The following is a 21823-nucleotide window of genomic DNA, read 5'->3' on the forward strand; positions in this document are numbered from 1 at the left end:
GGCTTTGCTCCGGTCCGGACAATGTCCCTACCATGTGTAGGGTTGGACTTTTGAGCTCTTGAGCAATACACACCCCATCTCCCCCCCCCCCCCCCCCCCCCCCCACCCCCACCAATTTTTTTTGTAGAAGATTTAGTAATCAAGTTTTTTTAGAAGATTTAAGGGTTTGAGTTTTTCTTTTCTTGTTGTTGAGAAACGGCAGGGAACTGAGCTGGTTCCTAGTACCTTCGCTGGCAGCCTGGCACACGACCCGTTTCAATCGGAGCGGACCTTCGCTGGCAATTTTGGCAAAGACGATGGCACTAGGCCCATGTGGCACATGTGCCGCACGCACGGCGGCCCACCCACCCACGCCACACTGGCACCCCATCCCTCGATTCCCTCAAAAAAAAAAAAACCCATCCCTCGTCCCCGACTCGCTTCACTCCCTCCCCTCCCTGGCGCAACCAACCCCCCACGCACGCACGCACGCGCGCCGCTCCGCCCCGCGCCGCACCGATCAAATCCCCCCCGCCCCACCCCGCAACCGCGTCGCCCAACTCGAAGCATCCCCGCTGGCCCGCACCGACTCCCACTGCGATGACCAGTAGAGGCGCCGCCGGTGACCGGAGCCGATGAAGGCGACGCCGCCGCAGAGGCGGAGGGGCCCGCGCCTGGTGCTGCTCGCGCTCGTCCTCTGCTCCCTGCTCGTGCCCCTCGCCTTCATCTTCGACCGCGCCCCCACCGGTACCCGCCCCCCTCCCCCTCTCCCTCTCCTCCCCCGCCCGCTCCGATTGGGGGCTCGGCGAATGCGGCGCGGATGCGCCCGCGCGCGCGCCTGCCTCCCGGTGGATCTGGGCTGGGCACCTCCGTGGTTTCTGAATTATTAACCGCCTCTTTTTTGACTGGTTTGCGATGCAGGCTACGTGACCACGGACGAGCGGCGCCGACAGGTGTGGCACTGTTTGTTTCCGCCTTCACTGCGGTTGGAGCGGGGCCGGTGAGAGATTCGTGCTGATTTTTTTTATTTTGTATGGATTTAGGAGGTCGTCTTTCATTCATTCGATCCCGTGGAGCCGATTGGTGGCGGTGGTGGCGGTGGCGCTGTCGATCCAGTCCCTGTCAAACGAGCGATATAGGTTGGCTGCGCTGCCATACCCCTTTTATCCATGATGTCGACTCTTTTGTAGTAGTAGTAGATTTGTATGGTTCCGTGATGGCGACCTCAGTGATGTCTAGTCATCATCGTTTATGGTGCTTCTTGGTGTGAAGATTCTACTCGGAATTAAGCATATGACGCTCAGTGGAATGGCTGATCTGCAATGGCAAGCTTTTTTTGGTGTAGTGTCTCTTGTGTGTTAGCTTTGTGAAGATACCGTTCTCTTCTTATGACCCTTAGCACTAGGGGGAATGTACTTGATTTTCACTTTGTTTCATGTTTATGAAGTACTGTATGAAGGATAACAAAGTATTTTGACAGCGCAGTTCAAGAATGGGCAAATTTGCATCTGCGTTACCTCACACTTTCTTTTTTCTTCTCAGGATGCACCCAGGAAGATTTCGAATGGCAGCAGTGGGGTGCCGCCGCCGCAGCATAAGCAAATTGATCGCCCCCCTTTGGCTGTTAGTGTTAAACCAAAAGGTACTGCATAGTAACAGAAACAAACCCGGTGCCCAGTTAATTTTGCTTTTTTGTCTAAGCTTTTGAGATAGGAGTGAATCAGTGAAAGTGTTGCTGATGCTAGAAAATCATTTACTGAATGTATGCATGCCTACGCAATTGCAAAGAAACATGGTATACTTATTAGCAAAACCTGCTGTTTGTGCCTTTGAGGTCTACTTGAGGAAAGTGTACACCACGAATATACCGTGTGGCATGATTTAAACCAGTGCTGTTAGGTCTCCAGCTTTCTGATAATGTGATATGCCCTAAGACGTGCATGTGATATCTTGATTTTTCTTTGGTCTCTACCTCTTGCTTCCCTTAAATTCCTAGTTTACTTTACATAGAAGAAGCAATTTATTCTACCCAAATATTTCCAAACAGACTATAACGTGCATGTGCTATCTCGATTTTTCTTTGGCCTCTCACTCTTGCTTCCCTCAAAATTCCTAGCTCACTTTACATATTATTCCCTCTGTTCCTAAATATAATTCTTTTTAGAGATTTCAATATGGACTACATACTGAGCAAAATGAGTGAATCTGCACTCTAAAATATGTCCATATGCATTCGTATGTAGTTCTTATTGAAATCTCTAAAAAGACTTATATTTAGGAACGGAGGAAGTAGAAGCAATTTATTCTACCCAAATATTTCCAAACAGACTATGACGTGCATGTGCTATCTCGGGTTTCTTTGACCTCTCACTCTTGTAGTTTACTTTAGATACGAGAAGTAATTTATTCTACCCAAACATTTCCAAACAAACCAGTGTTGATGTTTCGAGAACAACCTCCCTTTCTTTGGACGAGCTGTCTATATGTTTTGTTTTACGTGGAAACTATTTGTAGGTTGCAGTCATTTCTTTATTGGTCTTTTATCCTTCTATGGTGCAGCTGTTTGTTTAGCTTTACATCTGACTCAGTAATTGATGACATATGCAGTTCTTCCGGTACCAAGAACCGAACCGCCAAAGGCTGTGAAGGGATCAACTCAAAGAACAATTGTACGCCTTCTGTATTCAAATATATACTGTATTTTCAGAACTGGGCTCAAGCTCTGTGATGGATAAGTCTACGTACTAGGGTCTTTGTGGGGCTGCAGCACATGGTCTTTGGGCTGCAGCACATGGTCCTTGTGGCAGTTAGGATAGCATCAAGGACTGGCAGTTAGGATAGCATCTTAGACTAGCATCTTAGCATATGCTTGGCTGGCTAGCAGCCTATAAGTATGTATCCCCAACCCCTCAGGTTGGCATGGCATTGTGTGAGAAATAAACCAACGAAAATTGTCCCAACTTTCCTAGTGTCATCCACAACTATCAATGCTCAGGCTGAAAGGTCTAACAAGTGGTATCAGAGCCTCGTTATCTTGTACCCTGAGCATCTCCTGCTCACCTCTCTCGCCGGGAGCTGAGCAGCCTAAGTCGGCAGCAGCAGCTGCTCCGTCTGCCTCTGGTTATCTCCCTCCCTCCGGACTGTCGAGCAGCAGTTCGTCTTCAACAGCCTCCTCTTCACGCAACAGCCCCCCTGCAGCGAGCCATGTCTGCAGGTCGCTCTCAGCACACGGCTACCTCGAGCATACGGCGCCGGCAGGAGGCCGAGCGCGCCGTGGCAGAGGAGCGTGAGCGAGCAGCTGCTGTGGCAGCAAGGGTGTCGAGGCTGGCTGCAGCGGAGCTGGCAGCAGCCAGAGCGGAGGTAGAAGCAGCCAGGGCGGAGGTAGAAGCAGCAGCAGCAGCAGAAGCAGCACGTGAGGCTACGGCGGATGCCAAGGCACTCCGCGGCGACTCCGGCAGCTCCAACAGCTCCGCGCCTGCGGACGACGGCGCCGACGCAGACCGCGCCAAAGTGGCGCGCCAAAGTGGCGCAAGAGCGGACGGCGCAGTGGGGAGCCGAGCACGCCCGCGCTCCAGGTGGAGGTGCGCACCGCGACGGCGGCTGCAACGACCAGGACCGCGGCCTCTACGAGGTCCGGACTGTGGTCAGGGATGTTGGTCCCAGTGTTGGGTGGCCTACCCTCACTAAAACCAACTACGTCGAGTGGGCCGGGATCATGAAGATCAGGCTCCAGGTGCGGCGCCTGTGGGAGGCAGTCCAGGACAGCAACGTCGACCACCAAGAGGATCGACGGGCGCTGGATGCCCTCATCGCCGCAGTCCCGCCCGAGATGCAGTTCTCGCTTTCCAACAAGCGGACTGCGAAGGAGGCTTGGGACGCCATCGCCGCGGCACGCATCGGCAGCGACCGTGCTCGCAAGTCCACCCTGCAGGCACTTCGTAAGGAGTGGGAGAGCCTGGGCTTCAAGCCAGGTGAGGACGTTGATGACTTTGCTCTCCTTCTCAACACTCTGCTGTAGAAGATGGTGAAGTTTGGCGATGCCACCTACACCGAGGAGAGAGCTGTCGAGAAGCTTTTTCGGTGCATTCCCGAGAAGTACAAGCAGATGGCTCGCTCGATCGAGTCTTTGCTGGACCTCTCCACGATGACGATCGAGGAGGCGATAGGTCGTCTCAAGGTCGTCGACACCGAGCCACAGCCACCCTCGGGGCCCATCACCACCGGCGGGAAGCTGCTCCTAACTCGGGAGCAGTGGGATACCAGCCTTGGTGACAAGAAGGGGGAGCCTTCTTCCACGACGGGCGGCCGCAAGCGTGGCAAGCAGCGTAAGGCGCGAAGAGGCCCCCCCGGGCAAGGCACAAGGACGTGCCGAAGGTGCCGCCCGCAGAGGCGCCAAGGACGGCGCCGCTGGCAAGCCCAAGCCGGCACAGGACAACAGTTGTCACAACTGTGGCCGGCTTGGCCATTGGGCCAATGAGTGTCGACAACCATGACAAGGCCAGGCTCACGTCGCACAGGCGAAGGAGGAAGAGACGACTCTGTTCATGGCGCATGCAAGCATCGAGCTACCTTCAGCGACACCAGTCGCAAAGGCTCTCATCCACCTCGACGAGCCAAAAGCACACGCTCTTCTCGGCGATGGCTCCGGGAAGGACAAGACTGCGGGGTGGTGCCTCGATACCGGTGCCACCCACCACATGACCGGTCGAAGGGAATTCTTCGCCGAGCTCGACTCCGATGCGCGAGGCTCTGTCAAGTTTGGGGATGCCTCCGCTGTGGAAATTAAGGGCGTCGGCTCCGTCATCCACCAAGATGGGAGAGCACCGGCTGCTCACCGGTGTCTACTACATCCCCGCGCTAAGGAACTCCATCATCAGCTTGGGACAGCTAGATGAGAACGGCTCACACGTGCTGATTGAGCATGGGGTCCTACGCATCTGGGATCGCCAGCGTCGCCTTCTCGCCAAGGTACCCAGAGGTGAAAATCGACTCTACGTCCTTGATGTGCAGGTGGCACAACCGGTCTGTCTCGCTGTCCGTCGGGACGACGAGGCGTGGCAATGGCATGAGCGCTTTGGGCACCTTCATTTTGAGGCCCTGAAGCGTCTAAGTGCCAAGGAGATGGTACGAGGCCTGCCATGCCTCGACCATGTGGAGCAGTTCTGCGACATCTGCGTGCTGACGAAGCAGAGACGACTCCCCTTTCCCCAACAGGCGAGTTTTCGGGCCAAGGAGAAGCTGGAGCTCGTGCACGGAGACCTGTGCGGCTCGGTGACGCCAGCCACACCAGGAGGTCGACGCTACTTCCTGCTGCTCGTCGACGATCTCTCTCGCTACATGAGGGTGATGATCCTCGGCAGTAAGGGAGAAGCGGCGGACGCCATCACGCGCGCGCAGGTTGGTGTGGAGGCAGAGAGTGGCCGCAAATTGCGCGTGTTGCGCACTGACAACGGCGGCGAATTCACGGCAGCTGAATTCGCGTCGTATTGCGCCGATGAGGGCATCCAGCGCCACTACTCCGCACCGTACAGCCCGCAGCAAAACGGCGTCGTCGAGCGGCGCAACCAGACGGTTGTGGGGATGGCTCGGGCTCTCCTCAAGCAGAGAGGGATGCCGGCTGTTTTCTGGGGAGAGGCGGTGCTAACGGCCGTCTACATCCTCAACCGCTCGCCTACTAAGGCACTCGACGGCAGGACACCGTACGAGGCCTGGCATGGGTGGAAGCCGGCGGTCTCCCATTTGCGGGTCTTTGGCTGCCTTGCGTTCGCCAAGGAGCTCGGCCACATCGGCAAGCTCGACGACAGGAGCACTCCGGGAGTCTTCATCGGCTACGCGGAGGGCTCAAAGGCCTACCGCATCCTCGACCCAAAGACACAGCGTGTGCGCACGGCGCGAGACGTCGTGTTCAACGAAGGGTGAGGGTTGCAATGGGACAAGGCGGTGGACGGCGGCTCGACGCCGACGTATGACGACTTCATCATCGAGTACGCCCACTTCAAGGAAGCCGGGGGAGCAAGCAGCTCCTCTTCGCCGGGCACGTCTACCCCGGCCCCCAAAACTACATCGACTCCGGTGCCTGCTACGCCGACGGCACCACAACCGGCGACGTCGCATACTCCAGCCCCGGCAGTCACCACTCTGGGCTCGTCTTCATCAGCACCAGCTCACGCAGAGCACAACCCGATGAAGTTCGCTTCCCCGCTCACTCACGACGAGGAGCGTATCGACGCGTATCATGGCGGCGAACTGCCGCGGTATCGTACGATGGATAATCTACTCGGCGACCAGCCGGTGCCGGGACTGGTGCCACGTGACCTGGAGGCGCAGCTACAACTCGCGTGTGAGGACGGCGAACCACGGTCCTTTGCAGAGGCTGAGAGAGACGCGGCATGGCGCGCCGCGATGCAGTTGAAGATGGATGCAGTCGAGCAAAACCGCACCTGGGAGCTCGCTGACCTCCCTCGTGGTCACCACGCAATCACCCTTAAGTGGGTGTTCAAGCTGAAGAGGGATGGAGCCGGCGCCATCATCAAGCACAAGGCTTGCTTGGTGGCCCGAGGCTTCTTGCAGCAGGAAGGAGTCGACTTCGACGACGCTTTCGCTCCCGTGGCACGGATGGAGTCCGTGCGACTTCTCCTTGCGCTGGCTGCTCAGGAGGGCTGGCGTGTCCCATCACATGGATGTCAAGTCGGCATTCCTCAACGGCGACTTGAAGGAGGAAGTCTACGTGCATCAGCCACCGGGATTTTCGATCCCCGGCCAGGAGGGCAAGGTACTCCGCCTGCGCAAGGCTCTCTATGGCCTACGGCAGGCACCTAGGGCGTGGAACGCCAAGCTGGACTCCACGCTAAAGAAGATGGGCTTCGAGCAAAGCCCGCATGAGACGGCCGTCTACCGACGGGGCAGTGGAGGAAATGCCCTGCTGGTGGACGTCTATGTTGACGACTTGGTGATCACCGGCACCAAAGATGTAGAGGTGGCGGCGTTCAAGGATGAAGGCCACCTTCCAGATGAGTGATCTGGGGCTCCTCTCCTTCTATCTAGGGATTGAGGTGCACCAGGATCACTCCGGGATCGCGCTTCGACAGTCCGCCTACGCCAAGCGCATCGTTGAGCTAGCTGGGCTCACCGACTGCCACCCAGCTCTCACTCCGATGGAGAGGCTGAAACTGAGCTGCGACAGCACGACGGAGGAAGTGGATGCTACGCAGTACCGACGCCTTGTGGGGAGCCTTTGCTACCTCGCCCACACACGGCCGGACTTGGCATTCTCCGTCGGCTATGTCAGTCGGTTCATGGAGCGACCGACGTCGGAGCACCAGCAGGCAGTGAAGAGGATTGTCCGCTACGTAGCAGGGACCCTCGACCACGGCCTCCACTACCCTAGGTGTCCGGGGGCGGCACACTTCGTCGGGTACAGCGACCACGCCGGCGACATCGACACCAACAAGAGCACGAGCGGGATCCTCTTCTTCCTCGGCAAGTGTCTCGTGAGCTGGCAATCGGTCAAGCAGCAGGTGGTGGCCCTGTCCAGCTGTGAGGCTGAGTACATAGCGGCCTCCACCGCCTGCACTCAGGCGCTCTGGCTCGCTCGACTGCTTGGTGATCTCCTCGTTCGAGACACCAGAACGGTGCAGCTCCTGGTGGACAGCAAGTCCGCCCTGGCCCTGGCAAAGAACCCCGTTTTCCACGAGTGGAGCAAGCACATCCGACTGAGGTATCACTTCATCCGCAGCTGTCTGGAAGAAGGGAGCATCGAGGCGAGCTACATCAACACCACAGACCAGCTCGCAGACCTGCTCACCAAGCCCCTTGGGAGGACCAAGTTCCTCGAACTTTGCTCCAGGATCGGGATGATTCGACTCTCCCACAAAACGACGTACAAGACTTAGGGGGAGAATGATGGATAAGTCTACGTACTAGGGTCTTTGTGGGGCTGCAGCACATGGTCTTTGGGCTGCAGCACATGGTCCTTGTGGCAGTTAGGATAGCATCAAGGACTGGCAGTTAGGATAGCATCTTAGACTAGCATCTTAGCATATGCTTGGCTGGCTAGCAGCCTATAAGTATGTATCCCCAACCCCTCAGGTTGGCATGGCATTGTGTGAGAAATAAACCAACGAAAATTGTCCCAACTCTCCTAGTGTCATCCACAACTATCAATGCTCAGGCTGAAAGGTCTAACACTCTGCTTATGTTTTGACATGTTTAGTCAACAAAATGAAAATGGGGGGGGGGGGGGGGGGTTCTACAGCAGTAGCAGCAAGTATATAATTTTTAGATATTAGATTGTCAGCTCAATCTCATAAAAGATCTTAGGCACACAATGCAATATTTTCAAATAATTGTGTTCCATATTAGTGGATTGATGTGATAGTGTACTTAGGTAAGCTAATCTTAAGACAATGCTGAATGTACTGCAACCCAGTATCTTTCGTAGTATATAGTACTTAACTTTCCAATCAATGTTCTTATCCCTCCCCTTATCTTTGCATCAATCAGAGTACAGTGGTTTTGCTATAATGCACATGCATTGCTTTCAGGAAGTTAGCAAGGATATAAAGAGACAAAAGAAAGACCTGAAACCAGATGAAGTGGAAAATTTAAAGGCTTGTCAGCTTGAATTTGGTAGCTACTGCCTCTGGTCAACAGAACACAAAGTAATTATGAAGGATTCAGTAGTGAAAAGACTAAAAGACCAACTATTCGTGGCCCGCTCATACTATCCAAGCATTGCCAAACTTCAAGGACAGGAGGCACTTACTCATGAAATGAAGCAAAATATACAAGACCATGAGAGGGTTCTCAGTGCATCTGCTGTTGATGCTGATCTACCATCCTTGTAAGAATACAGTTTTAACGGTTAAGCTTTTGTTGTCTTTTCTTCATTCATTCAATTGTAAATCTTAAATTTCAGTTTATGATGACTAGGTTATTATACCATATCTTAGCAACACACATCAGACTGAAACGAACATTAGAGTGTTACTCCCTCTGTTTGAAAATACAGTGTATTTACCTGTCTAAATTTGAACTTTGACCGTAAATTTCTCGTACAATATTTTGTTGTTTTTGTAAAAGGAGTAGAAACCCAACCTGCATATAATTTACCAGTTTTCAATATATGAGTTACTACTTTGATAATTCAAATGACAACTGTGCTATTTCGTTCAGTATCAACAAGAAGATAGAGCAGATGGAGCACACAATAGCAAAAGCGAAATCATGCACTGTGGAATGCCACAATGTTGTCAGGAAGCTTCGGCAGATACTTGATATGACCGATGATGAAGCTCATTTTCATATGAAGCAGAGTGCATTCCTCTACAATCTTGGTTCTCAGACATTGCCAAAAACTCACCACTGTTTCTCTATGAGGTTGACATTGGAATATTTCAAATCCCCTTCATTGGATTCTGATGTTTATCCGGCTCGCAAGTTCAATACCCCAAACCACAGGCACTATGTTATACTATCTAAGAATGTCCTTGCAGCTTCTGTTGTCATCAACTCAACAGTTATCAATTCTAAGGTATGTGGGTGATATTTACAATGATTAGTTTGCTGTTATCTTCTGCTATGGGCATTGCTGATGTTCTTATTGTTCTTGTAGGAGCCAGCAAACAATGTTTTTCATATCCTAACTGATGCTCAAAACTTCTATGGCATGAAATACTGGTTTGCCAGAAATTCATACAAGAAGGCACCTATCCATGTCGTGAACTATGAAGAAATGGTTTTAGAGAAGCTACCAAAGTTTAGTATGCGAGAGCTGTATTTGTCTGAGGAGTTTCGTGTTCTCATCAGGAGCACCGAGCGGCCCACTGAGCAGACAAGAATAGAGTACTTGTCATTGTTCAGCCATTCACATTTCTTTATTCCTGAAATATTCAAGGATCTAAAAAAGGTAGTTGTATTGGATGATGATGTGGTTGTTCAACGTGATCTGTCTTTCTTGTGGAAACTTGATATGGGGGACAAGGTAAATGGTGCTGTTGAATTTTGTGGTGTAAGACTGGGTCAAGTGAGAAATCTCCTGGGTAAGACAAAGTATGATCCTAAATCATGTGCATGGATGTCTGGGGTGAATGTGATCAATTTGGATAAATGGAGGAAGCATAAAGTAACAGAGAATTACCTGCTGCTCCTTAAACAGGTTGGTATAAGTCTTTTCTCTATTTGGTTTCATGCTACAGTGTATAAAAAACTGAGTCCGCATAAAAACCGGCATGGAAGAAGATTTGGACAGTTTATATGTGGTGTGAAATGCAGTTTATTATCAATTACTTGCATGGAATAGGTAGCATGCTGCATTCATTTTTATTACCGGGCAAGTATCATTATTGTATTAATTTCTGTGTAATACCGAACAACGGTGCTTCATATGGTTGGGACACTGGATATTTATTCTGCTGTTGTTGTGTTGCAGGTCAAGAAAAAAGACGAGGTATCTCTGAGAGAAGCTGCCTTTTCTTTAAGCCTGTTGTCTTTTCAAAATCTCGTCTACCCTCTTGATGGGAGGTCGACTCTGTCTGGACTTGGATATGATTATGGAATCGATCCGGAGGTTGCACAGAGCTCTGCAGCGTTGCACTACAATGGCAATATGAAGCCTTGGCTTGAGTTAGGCATACTGGACTACAAGATATACTGGAGGAGGTTTCTCACTCGAGAAGATCGATTCATGGATGAGTGCAATGTAAATCCATAGCACACTTGATCAGAACCATCAACAACAGTTTGCGACATCCACTGGCCTCCACCTTAAAATTCGTCGCTGTCTACTGGATGCCTGTAGCTCCCAAGAGTTGCACTGTCATTGGCTACCATCTACAACAAACTACACGCAGCAGTTGAACAGGAGAAGAGGTGCTGCCATTGGCTACCAGTGTCGACAGTATTGAGCAGACGCAGCATCATCTGTCCATTGCATTGAACAGATTGATTGATGGTTTGGGGATCTTGCGATTTTTTATGTAGCAGGTAAAGGATGATGTCTCGTTGTCCAGATTGTTTGGTCAGATCGTCGATGCAAAGATTCATTTCATATTTCTCTCTTTTGCCAATAAGGGCACACACACATGTAATCTCATTTTTTTGGCTGTTAGCTGTAGCGTGGTGATTAATTTTTTGGGGTAGTTCTGCGCCTGTGAAACTGTGGATAACCTGTATATTGTTTGCTATACTTTCTCGCTGGAATGCCATATTTTCTACAAGGTCTCGAGGGGCGCGCTCATTTGTTATCGTGAGTGGTGCAGTGTCCATGGCTCCTTTGTGCGTCTGAATTGGTGTGTCCATGTATCAGTGCACTAAAGGCATGATTAGCACCTCTAATGGCCATGCTACATGTCAATGAGTACCTAGGCGTGGAACTGAAACTTGGGTAGATCAACTAAGCCTGAAGGAACAAATTAACGATAAACCTTACAAAAATATGTAAAAAAAAATTGGTCATCTATTTCAAACGCATGCAATGTATTTGAAATACGGGAATTCCAACATCCTACGTAGCTACTATTGTGTCGAGGGATCGAGGACATGGCCGGCGAAGACGACGGCGCCGGTCCCCTCGTCCACAATGAAGTAGGCAAACGGATGATCGGAGACAAAATCCACCACCGGTGGCGGTTGCCTCGGCCTGGCAGCGCACCCCTCCTCCATAAGACACATGGTGGCGGCCGCGGCCCTGGTGCCCTCCTCGTTCACCTCGATGACCGCTATGTGGACGACCTCGCTAAGGATCAGCGGGAGGCCGGAGCGGTCGTCCTCCGTCATGTCGGACAGGTCGGCCGCCTCGCTGAACGGCAGGCGGAGGCCCAGCTTGTTGAGGACGCCGACGACGCTGTCGTGGAAGGAGAGCTTGAACCTGGGCACCTTGAACTCACCGACGTCCACCTTGTGAGCAGGCAGGTGCTCGTGCAAGAATCCCCGCCGGGAAGCAATCGCGTCGAGCAGGCTGCGCAGGCCGTCGTCGGCGTCCGGGAGGAAGATGCACATGGAGAACTGTGTGGAGCTGGAGCTATAGCTGTAGCTGTCGTTGGAATGGTAGCCGGCGACGGCGAGACGGGAAGGTGCGGCAGCATGAGAGAATCGATCAGGACGGCCGAGCGGGGCACGGTTAGGAAAGAACGGGCGGGCTTCGTGGGATCACGATCAACGTCTCTCGGATGAAACGGAGGGCACGGGCGCGCACGCACTTCCCCCATCTTGTACTCGAGCTTGAGCACCTTGAACCCCTCGTGCACAGCCACGAACTGCCTCTTCCTGCTCTGCATGAAGGGCACGTCGACGGCGCCGGCGCCGCCGGCCCGGCGGAACGACGCGTCGGCGGTGTCGCTCTTGTGGAAGGGCTGATCCCACTTGCCCTTGAAGTAGATGGCGTTGCCGAGCACGACGCGCGTGTTCTCGTTCACCGAGTTCCAGCCGAGCACGGACTCGATCAGGTTGTTGGTGGCGCGCGCCGCCCACGCGTTGATCAGCTGGCGCGACCCCTCGGGGTCGCCGCGGAAGTTGACGGTGGAGGCCTCGGCACCGTACGCGCCGTCGACGACGGCCCAGCGGAACCCGGGCTTCAGCGGGCACGCCATGTCGCTCCAGACGCCGCACGCGAACGCCACGCCCGGGCCGCCGGAGCCCGACTGGTCCTGCAGCGCGGTCCCCGCCGCGCGCGCGACGAACGCGTCGAGCTCGCCGCGGGATGGCACGCCGAGGACGCGGAGGATCTCGTCAGGGTGGCGCCGCGGGCGCCGGCGGCCACGAGCGCGAGCGCGGTGTAGATGGACAGCGGCGAGAAGACCAGGTTGCTGTTTGCGTGCTTGTCGGCCAGGGCCCGCGCGAGGCTGGCGGATAGCGCCGCCAGCCCTTGGGCACCGGAGACTACGCCGCCGTCTGGCTGCCGATGATGCCTCCTCGTCGGCTCGGCTCCTCGGAAGTCCATCGTATCTATCGTATCGTATCGAATCGATCGAGGGTTTAGAATCGCTGACGGATCTGATTATTTTGCTTCCGTTGGTGTCACGAGTTTTTGCTAAGGTTCTGGGGTATTTGTATTGCAGAGTTGAACCAATGCGTGATCGTTGTATTCTGTCAAAAAAAAAAAAACGTGATCGTTGTATACGTTCTCAAATTTGTACTTATCGTATCGGCTTGGGTTTCCTGTTAGATTTCCTTCTCTCTTTTTACTTTCCATCTTTTTTGACCCTGATTTTTTTGAGAAATGTCTGTAACTTTATTCATATTTATCTCGTAAAAAAACTTTATTCATATTCAGAACAATTACAGGTACACTGGTTTAAACCTAAGATTCAAAAAAAAAAAGTAACCTCATGACTAAGAATTACAATAAAATCTCTTGAAAATACCTTCTTCGCTTCTATCTCTGCTTGAAAAAAAATACTCCAAAGACTTCGGTAAAGAGGCTGTAATTGGAATGGAGCAACGATGTTCTCACTCTTTCACCCGCACGAACATTACCAATAATGGTTTTTGAAAGCGCCTTGAGTTGCCCATACAAAAAATGAAAATCCTTAATCGATGAACGTACTTGGGCCAGGGATGATTCCCTAGAAGTGCAGGCCGTCGAATCACTATATCTTCACCATGATGTCGATGCAAGATTTCACCTCCATAAAGAATCAGACCAACAAAAAAAGCTTGACACGACAACATAAACTCATCAGATCCGAATAATTGGATCCGCGAGGACAGAAAACTCTCTAACCTCATGGCACCGCCAAAAGGACAAGAAGAAAAAAATATTCTCACAAAACTATGAAGATCACTAGACGTTGACGAAGAACATACATATCTTTTTTGACCCTGATATTCACCACACGTGTGGCACAATGGACACCCGACCACACGACTCATCCGGTCATATCCACAAACCAGCTCACACGACCCTGTGTGGGCGAACATTAAAACTGCTTACACGTGTGGCAGGAGAACCCCATGGCCCGAACACACTATCCATCCCCCCCACCCCCCACCCCCACATTCCAACCCAGATTTTATTTTGCTTTCATAAATAAAGCCCAGCTGTGTTGTGCTAGAAAAAAATGCCATCATCTTTAAAAAGCAGAAAAAATGCCATCATAAAAAAAAAAACTAAAAATGCCCATGGCAGATCCGTAATAAAAATTAACCATGGCAGATTCATAGTAAAAAATAAATGTCCATGGCAAAAAATTAGATGGTTTCTGCACAAATCTTAGTTCCCATATACGAATGATTTCTATTAAAAATTGTCATTGCTCTAAAAGTACTGGAATTGCCATGGTCTTAATATTAAACAATGCCAAAGCAAAACTGCATGTTGAAAATTTGCCATGACATATCTACTGTTATATGATTATTGAACAAAAAAAAAAGACCTTGATTGCAAAAGATGGCAAATTGTATGAATTTTCCATGGCAAACAATGTTGTTTCCCACCTAAAAACATGGCAAGTTTGCCGTGGGGGTGCATATCAACTTGCCATCACATAAAATTTCAAAAAAAATGCCATGTGTTGAAAAACAAAACAAAATCCTAGAAACTTGTCATGTACATTTTGAATCTTCTATTGATAGGTACATTCAAATTGCCATGGCATGCATAAGATTTCATCTTAAAATTACACAGAGACCTATCAAAAGGGGGCAATTGGTAGGTGGAACACACACTTTTTGAAGGATGGCAAGTTTGCCATATTTTATAAATTGTTTGCCGTGTTTTAGAGAAAGAGCATTCGTATGTTTTAGAGAAAGAGTATAGCGGTTCTTTTCTTACTTTCATCCATAAAAACATATAAAGGCTTAATTGATTCCTCAACCTTAGGCAAAAAAAACTTCATCTTGAGATTTTCTACATCATGAGAAATTCTATCAATGCTTCTAGACATATCATCAATCTTACTCATTTTTTTTTCTATCGCAATATTAAAATTCTTTTGAGCATTGATAAATTCTTTAATATTATTCTCAAGATCAAAGATGTTCCTGTTATTATTATAAGAAGGATTGCCATATGAATTATCATAATTATTAGAGGAATTTTCTGGAAAAGGTCTAGGATTAAAATTACCTCTATAAGCATTGTGTTGACGCCAGATTTTGGCACGGTCAAAAACACAATTAAAATGGCCTCAAATAAAAAGTGTTCAAAGTGAGAAAGTTCTGTATCTTCAAAAGGAGAAACTTTGATATTTGGGCCATAGCCATCCGATCTCATCTCTAAGGCCAAAGTTGTGTTTAAAGTACTGAGATTTTGTATTCAGAACACTATTCGGCTGATTACGCCCCCAATACGGCCTCATATGGAAAAATGATCTACATGAATTGTCTTCGTCTCGTTGAAACGATCGATTTTAATATAAAAATTATCCCAATCCGAGTTCGTATGCAAAAGTTAGAGGCAACACTTCGCGGGCCGGCCATGAGTGAAAAAGTGACGCGAGGGACCAGACACCCACTAGGTGGTGTCTGATGGGTCGCGCGAGTTTCTTGGCCTTTGCCGGCTGAATGAAAACCTTGCCGGGGTGGAAACCTTGCCGGGCTAGAAGCTTGCCGGGGTAGAAACCTTGCCAGGGTGAAAACCTTGCCGGTGTGAAAGCTTGCAGGTGTGAAAGCTTGCCGGGGTAGAAAGCTTGCCGGGGTGGAAAGCTTGCCGGAGCCAACCCTACCGGAAGTTGGAGATGGGCTCGAAAGGTTATTCAGATGACCTCGGATAGAAAAGTGTTTGATCTTCTCAATCGGAGGTCATATGAAAATTCCACGGCCTGTACAAGGAACAAGACAGAAGTTTGGGCCAGATTCGGGCCGAATCCGAGTTGGATTGGAATTAGAAGTGGAGGACGTGAATTAATGTAATTTTCTTGTAAGGAAAGCCTAGATGAATCATTTGCTTGTACGGGAAGTCTAGCCGCCTCTTATATATGTTGGGGGTGACGGCCGATTGAAACAACACACAATCGAACAAATCAATATACTATTTTTTCAGTCTACGTTTTATCTCCCTACCGTTTTTCTCTCTCGTTCTTCACCGTTCTTCGTATTTGAGAGCTGCGAATTGTTGGGAAACGTAGTAATTTAAATTTTTTTCCTACACACACACAAGATCATGGTGATGTATAGCAATGAGAGGGGAGAGTGTGTCCACGTACCCTCGTAGACCGAAAGCGGAAGCGTTATGACAACGCGGTTGATGTAGTCGTACGTCTTCACGATCCGACCGATCCAAGTACCGAACGCACGGCACCTCTGAGTTCAGCACACGTTCAGCTCGATGACGTCCCATGAACTCCGATCCAGTAGAGCTTTGCGGGAGAGTTCCGTCAGCACGACGGCGTGATGACGGTATTGATGATGCTACCGACGCAGGGCTTCGCCTAAGCACCGCTATGATATTACCGAGGTGGAATATGGTGGAGGGGGGCACCGCACACGGCTAAGAGATCAATGATCAATTGTTGTGTCTCCAAGGGGTGCCTCTCTCCCCGTATATAAAGGAGCTAGGGGGGAGGCAGCCGACAAAGGAGGAGGGCGCGCCAAGGGGGGAGTCCTACTCCCACCGGGAGTAGGACTCCTCCTTTCCTAGTAGGAGTAGGAGAAGGGGGAAGGGAAGGAGAGAGGAGGAAGGAAAGGGGGGCGCCGCCCCCCTCCTTGTCCAATTCGGACTAGAGGAGTAGGGGGCGCGCGGCCTGCCCTGGCCGCCCCTCCTCTTCTCCACTAAGGCCCACTAGGCCCATTGTACTCCCCGGGGGGTTCCGGTAACCCCCCGGTACTCCGGTATATGTCCGAAACCTCCCAAAATACTTCTGGTGTCTGAACATAGTCATCCAATATATTGATCTTTATGTCTCGATCATTTCGAGACTCCTCGTCATGTCCCTGGTCTCATCCGGGACTCCGAACAACCTTCGGTACATCAAAACACATAAACTCATAATACCGATCATCACCGAACGTTAAGCGTGCGGACCCTACGGGTTTGAGAAATATGTAGACATGACCGAGACTCGTCTCTGGTTATTAACCAATAGCGGAACCTGGATGCTCATATTGGCTCCTACATATTCTACGAAGATCTTTATCGGTCAAACCGCATAACAACATACATTGTTCCCTTTGTCATCGGTATGTTACTTGCCCGAGATTCGATCGTCGTTATCTCAATACCTAGTTCAATCTCATTACCGGCAAGTCTCTTTACTCGTTCCGTAATACATCATCCCGCAACTAACTCATTAGTTGCATTGCTTGCAAGGCTTATAGTGATGTGCATTACCGAGAGGGCCCAGAGATACCTCTCCGACAATCGGAGTGACAAATCCTAATCTCGATCTATGCCAACTCAACAAGTACCATCGGAGACACCTATAGAGCACCTTTCTAATCACCCAGTTACGTTGTGACGTTTGGTAGCACACAAAGTGTTCCTCCGGTATTCGGGAGTTGCATAATCTCATAGTCATAGGAGTATGTATAAGTCATGAAGAAAGCAATAGCAATATACTAAATGATCAAATGCTAAGCTAATGGAATGGGTCAAGTCAATCACATCATTCTCTAATGATGTGATCCCGTTAATCAAATGAGAACTCATGTCTATGGCTAGGAAACTTAACCATCTTTGATTCAACAAGCTAGTCAAGTAGAGGCATACTAGTGACACTCTCTTTGTCTATGTATTCACACATGTACTAAGTTTCCGGTTAATACAATTCTAGCATGAATAATAAAAATTTATCATGATATAAGGAAATATAAATAACAACTTTATTATTGCCTCTAGGGCATATTTCCTTTAGTCTCCCACTTGCACTAGAGTCAATAATCTAGTTCACATCGCCATGTGATTTAACACCAATAGTTCACATCACTATGTGATTAATATCCATAGTTCACATCGCCATGTGTTGAGGATATAACCGTTGGGGTCACCCGCCCAGGAGGGGCCGGGTTACGTCATAATGGTCATCACGTGAAGCCCAGTACCAAGCTTGAGGATGGCGGATCAATAATGGGCTTAGTCCCGGAGGCGGCTTAAGGCCCGTAGTGATAACCCGCCGTTATGGCAAGACTTGTAATGTAAGGCAAGAGTAGTAAGAGTCCGAGCCGGATACTGTTATAAGCCGGCCAGGACTCTGAGAGCCGCGGGGCGTCAACCTCTCTATATAAAGGGACGACCCGGCGGCGGTTCAGGACGAGAGACAACAGCACGAGAACCGGGCATAGCGATTAAGCTCCCTGGTCATCGAAACCCTAAGCAATACCACCTCAACTGGACGTAGGCTTTTACCTTCACCGTAAGGGGCCGAACCAGTATAACCCTCGTGTTCCTTGTCCCGTTTAACCCCTTTAAGCTTCCTAGCGGCGATGGCTCCACGACTAAGTCCTAACACGAGGACATCTGCCGTGACAATTCCACGACAGTTGGCGCCCACCGTGGGGCTAGCGCACGGTGGATTTGAGTTCTTGAAGGGCAGCTTCGAAGGGCTCAAGGGATACGCTGTGGGCCGGATGACCAAGAGTCGTCGCGGCAAGCTCTACATCAACGATGCAAACTGGGGCCCCGACGCCAGCTCAATTGAGTACGGGTACCGGGTCCCCTTCGGCGGAATTCATGTCTTTATTGGCAAGATTGGTGAGCCGGGCCCTGAGCCGGACCTCTGCACCGATCTCATCGAGACGGCTCAACGTGCACAACCCGCCCGGGCTTTGCCTGCCTTGAAGCGTGCTTTCGTGGGATGCGTCCACGGAGAGCTCTCTGAAGGATCTGGATCTGGTGATGAGATGGCCGCTCGCTCTGACGGCGAGTCATCCACGGAGGAGACCGATTCGTTATACGAACTTCAAGACGGCAGGCTCAGGGGTTGTTTCGATGGCGATAGTATTCCGGACCCCTTTGAGCCGCCGAGCCGGGTTGGAATCTTCATGGCCGGCGCACAACCTGTTCAAAACCCCGCCGCCGGGGCAGGAAGCCCTGTGCCCTCGCCGGCTCAGGTGCTGATGGATCTCACAGATAAGATGACGGCCCTGTTAACCGCTACGGTCGCGCCAGCGGATCAAGCTCAGCATGACACGGAGGTGGCACAGTTAAAGCTGGATCTAGCAAAAGCCAAGGAGGATCTAGCGGCGGAAGGGATCAGGATGGCTGCGGAGAGGGCGGCTCTCGACGCCCAGACTCAGTTGATTCAGGCACAGTCTTTCCGGCTCACGATGGATCAGAACGCGTCCAATGAGGTCATGAGAAGGAGGCATCAAAAGGCCCAATCTCGACTCCCTCCGGTTTACGATCCTCGAAACCTCTTCAACACGCCTGGTGCAGGGCCCAGTAACCCGCCAGAGGTCACGACGCCCGGGGCTGGAACGTCAATTCAGCCCCAAGTGATGGGACCACCCCGGGTGAACGCTGCCCCGCCTCAGTATGTGCCAATACCACCGGGTCATTATGCCAACCCGTTGGAAAACATGGTCGCCGCGGCAGCGCGACTGGCGGCTCTCCCAATCGATGGCGACTCTCCAACGGTAGTTGAAACCCGCCGGGTCAGATAACTCCTTCAGACGGCTCTGGCGCAGCAGGAGGCATATTCTTATAGCCGGGACAGGATTCATTCAACCCCTCATCCAGGCCGGAGCCCGAGTTATAGCAGACACATGGTCTCAGCGACCGGCTCAAGTAACGTCCGACGCAATGACTTGCCTCCTGGCCACGGCCCGGCTTATCCGACGGCTCATAACGGAGCCTTTCATGCGGTAGATCAAGACAGGGCACGGCAAGAGGCGGAGCAGGCGCCTCAGTTGACGGCTTACCAGCCACCCCCGGCTTATCCGACGGCTTCTATCGATGCGGGTATACCTACGAGGACTGGAGGTGTCCCTTGTCTGGTGCCGGCTCTCCGCAATGAACGTCTGCCCAAGGATTTCAAAGGGCCTAGGAAGGTGCCTAATTACACGGCTGATTTACAACCCGGAGCCTGGATCGAGAGTTACGAGATGGCCATGGAGTTGCTGGAGGTTAGTGAAGCAGCAATGGCCAAGTACTTCACCATGATGTTGGATGGAACTGCCCGCACTTGGTTGAAGGGCTGCCACCAAACTCTATCGGGTCCTGGGCTGAACTGAAAGCCCGGTTCATCCAAAACTTCAAAGATACCTGTAGGCAGTCTATGTCAATTGTGGATTTGACTAACTGTAAGCAGCAGGAGGGTGAGTCTACAACCCATTGGGTTCGCCGGGTCAAAGAGATAATACATTCATCTGATAAGATGGATGCCGGCTCTGCAGTCTTAATGTTAGAGCAGAATTGTCGCTTTGCGCCCCTGAAGATGAAGCTCGGGCGGCTCAAGCGCGATTGCAACGATATGGGTACGCTGATGGCGGCTCTGGTTAAGTACGCCGACTCTGATAGTACCAAGGATCCCGCGTCGGATGATGAAAGGACAGGGAAGGGAAAACGGAATGGCAATGGCAAGGGCCCCCAGCATAACCCGGCGAACCAGGGGGGTAACAAGCGTAAGGCTGATGGCAGTATGGAGTTTGTGGCCAACACCAGTTCACAGGGTAACAACCACCGGCGCAAGGGGAGACCACCTCCCCGCGCCGGCGGGTCAGGCCCGACGCTTGAGCAGTTGTTGAATGAGCCTTGTCCAAGGCATGGCTCTAGGGAAAAGCCGGCCACTCATCTGTGGAAGGACTGCGCAATCATGAAGGCCTTCAAAAATTCCAATACTTTCAATGGCAATAATGGCCCGGGCGGCGGCTCAGGCGCCGGCGGCTTTCATGGCCCGGGCGGCGGCTCAAATTCCAATTCTCAGAATGTTCAAGGGGGCTTTAATCAGCAGTCCGGCCAGGGTCATCAGCAGCAGCAGCAAGGGGGATACCAGACCAATCCAAAGCAGCTCAATGGTGGACAGTATCATGTGTTTACCACCAGTCTGTGCAAGCGAGATCAGAAGCTTCACAAAAGGGCTGTGAATGCTGTTGAGCCGGCGGTTCCACGCTATTTAAGATGGTCTGAGCAGCCTATTGTATGGAGTAGGGAAGATCACCCTCCCCGGGTTGATAATCCGGGTCACCTGGCCCTGGTGGTGGCTCCTCAGGTGGGGGGATATAAATTCACTAAAGTGCTCATGGACGGAGGCAGCAGCATCAACATCCTCTATTATGAGACCTTCCGTCGTATGGGGTTGATTGATAAGAACCTCAGCCAGTCCAATACTGTTTTCCATGGTGTGGTGCCTGGTAAGTCGGCATATCCAGTTGGTAAGATCGAGCTGGAAGTGGCTTTTGGAGATGAGTACAACTACAGGGCGGAAAAATTAACCTTTGAGGTGGTTAAGATAAGAAGTCCGTATCATGCTATATTTGGGCGGCCGGCTTACGCCAAGTTCATGGCACGGCCGTGTTACGTGTATTTGCAGCTCAAGATGCCGGGTCACAATGGGACCATTACGGTTCATGGCAGCCGAAAGATAGCCTTGGAGTGTGAGGAAGGTGACGCGGCTTATGCAGAATCTGTTTGTGCAACAGAGGAGTTGAAGTTTTATAAGGACAATGTTGACCCGGCAGATATGACATCTTTGAAAAAGCCGACCACGGAGCATGAGCCGGCAATGAAATTTAAGTCAGCTGATGAGACTAAACTTGTTGACTTCGTTCCAGGTGACTCATCTCAGCAGTTTAGCATCAGTGCCAATCTGGATCCGAAATAGGAAAGCGCGCTCATCGAGTTCATCCGTGAGAACAGGGACATTTTTGCATGGAAACCTTCTGACATGCCAGGTGTACCTAGAGAACTCGCTGAGCACACTCTCAATATTGATCCGAAATTTAAGCCGGTCAGGCAGTTCCTTCGGCGGTT

General features: G+C 51.1%; 2 protein-coding genes across 3 annotated transcripts; one reads left to right on the forward strand and one right to left on the reverse strand.

The window, feature by feature from the left end:
- The first annotated feature begins 482 nt into the window (after window positions 1-482).
- Window positions 483-11195, forward strand: LOC123051430 (probable galacturonosyltransferase 7). Of its 2 annotated transcripts, XM_044474293.1 has the most exons (9): window positions 483-726; window positions 901-932; window positions 1023-1118; window positions 1522-1621; window positions 2587-2648; window positions 8523-8821; window positions 9154-9511; window positions 9593-10135; window positions 10409-11195. In XM_044474293.1, exons 6-9 carry the CDS (start codon window positions 8646-8648, stop codon window positions 10688-10690), a joined length of 1359 nt encoding a protein of 452 aa, XP_044330228.1. In that variant the 5' UTR covers window positions 483-726; window positions 901-932; window positions 1023-1118; window positions 1522-1621; window positions 2587-2648; window positions 8523-8645; the 3' UTR covers window positions 10691-11195. The 2 variants fall into 2 exon arrangements, with proteins under 2 accessions (XP_044330228.1, XP_044330229.1); XM_044474294.1 differs by lacking the exon at window positions 1023-1118 and having other exon boundaries at window positions 584-726; window positions 901-979.
- A 298-nt stretch (window positions 11196-11493) lies between these two features.
- On the reverse strand, window positions 11494-13704 carry LOC123055616 (putative serpin-Z8). The gene is made up of 3 exons (XM_044479556.1): window positions 13700-13704; window positions 12177-13062; window positions 11494-11982 (listed from the first exon to the last, which is right to left on the reverse strand). The coding sequence occupies exons 1-3, from the start codon at window positions 13702-13704 to the stop codon at window positions 11494-11496; spliced, it is 1380 nt and encodes a 459-aa protein (XP_044335491.1).
- Window positions 13705-21823: the final 8119 nt, after the last annotated feature.

Source organism: Triticum aestivum, chromosome 2D (genome assembly GCF_018294505.1).
Source record: "Triticum aestivum cultivar Chinese Spring chromosome 2D, IWGSC CS RefSeq v2.1, whole genome shotgun sequence".
NCBI lineage: Eukaryota > Viridiplantae > Streptophyta > Magnoliopsida > Poales > Poaceae > Triticum > Triticum aestivum.

Coding starts and splice junctions, on each gene's coding strand:
- LOC123051430 (XM_044474293.1), top strand. CDS start 8,646: ATGAAGGATTCAGTAGTGAAAAGACTAAAAGACCAACTATTCGTGGCC. Junction 9,512..9,592: donor CAACAGTTATCAATTCTAAG/GTATGTGGGTGA, acceptor TTGTTCTTGTAG/GAGCCAGCAAACAATGTTTT. Junction 10,136..10,408: donor ACCTGCTGCTCCTTAAACAG/GTTGGTATAAGT, acceptor GTTGTGTTGCAG/GTCAAGAAAAAAGACGAGGT.
- LOC123055616 (XM_044479556.1), bottom strand. Junction 11,983..12,176: donor TCGAGTACAAGATGGGGGAA/GTGCGTGCGCGC, acceptor AGCTCCACACAG/TTCTCCATGTGCATCTTCCT.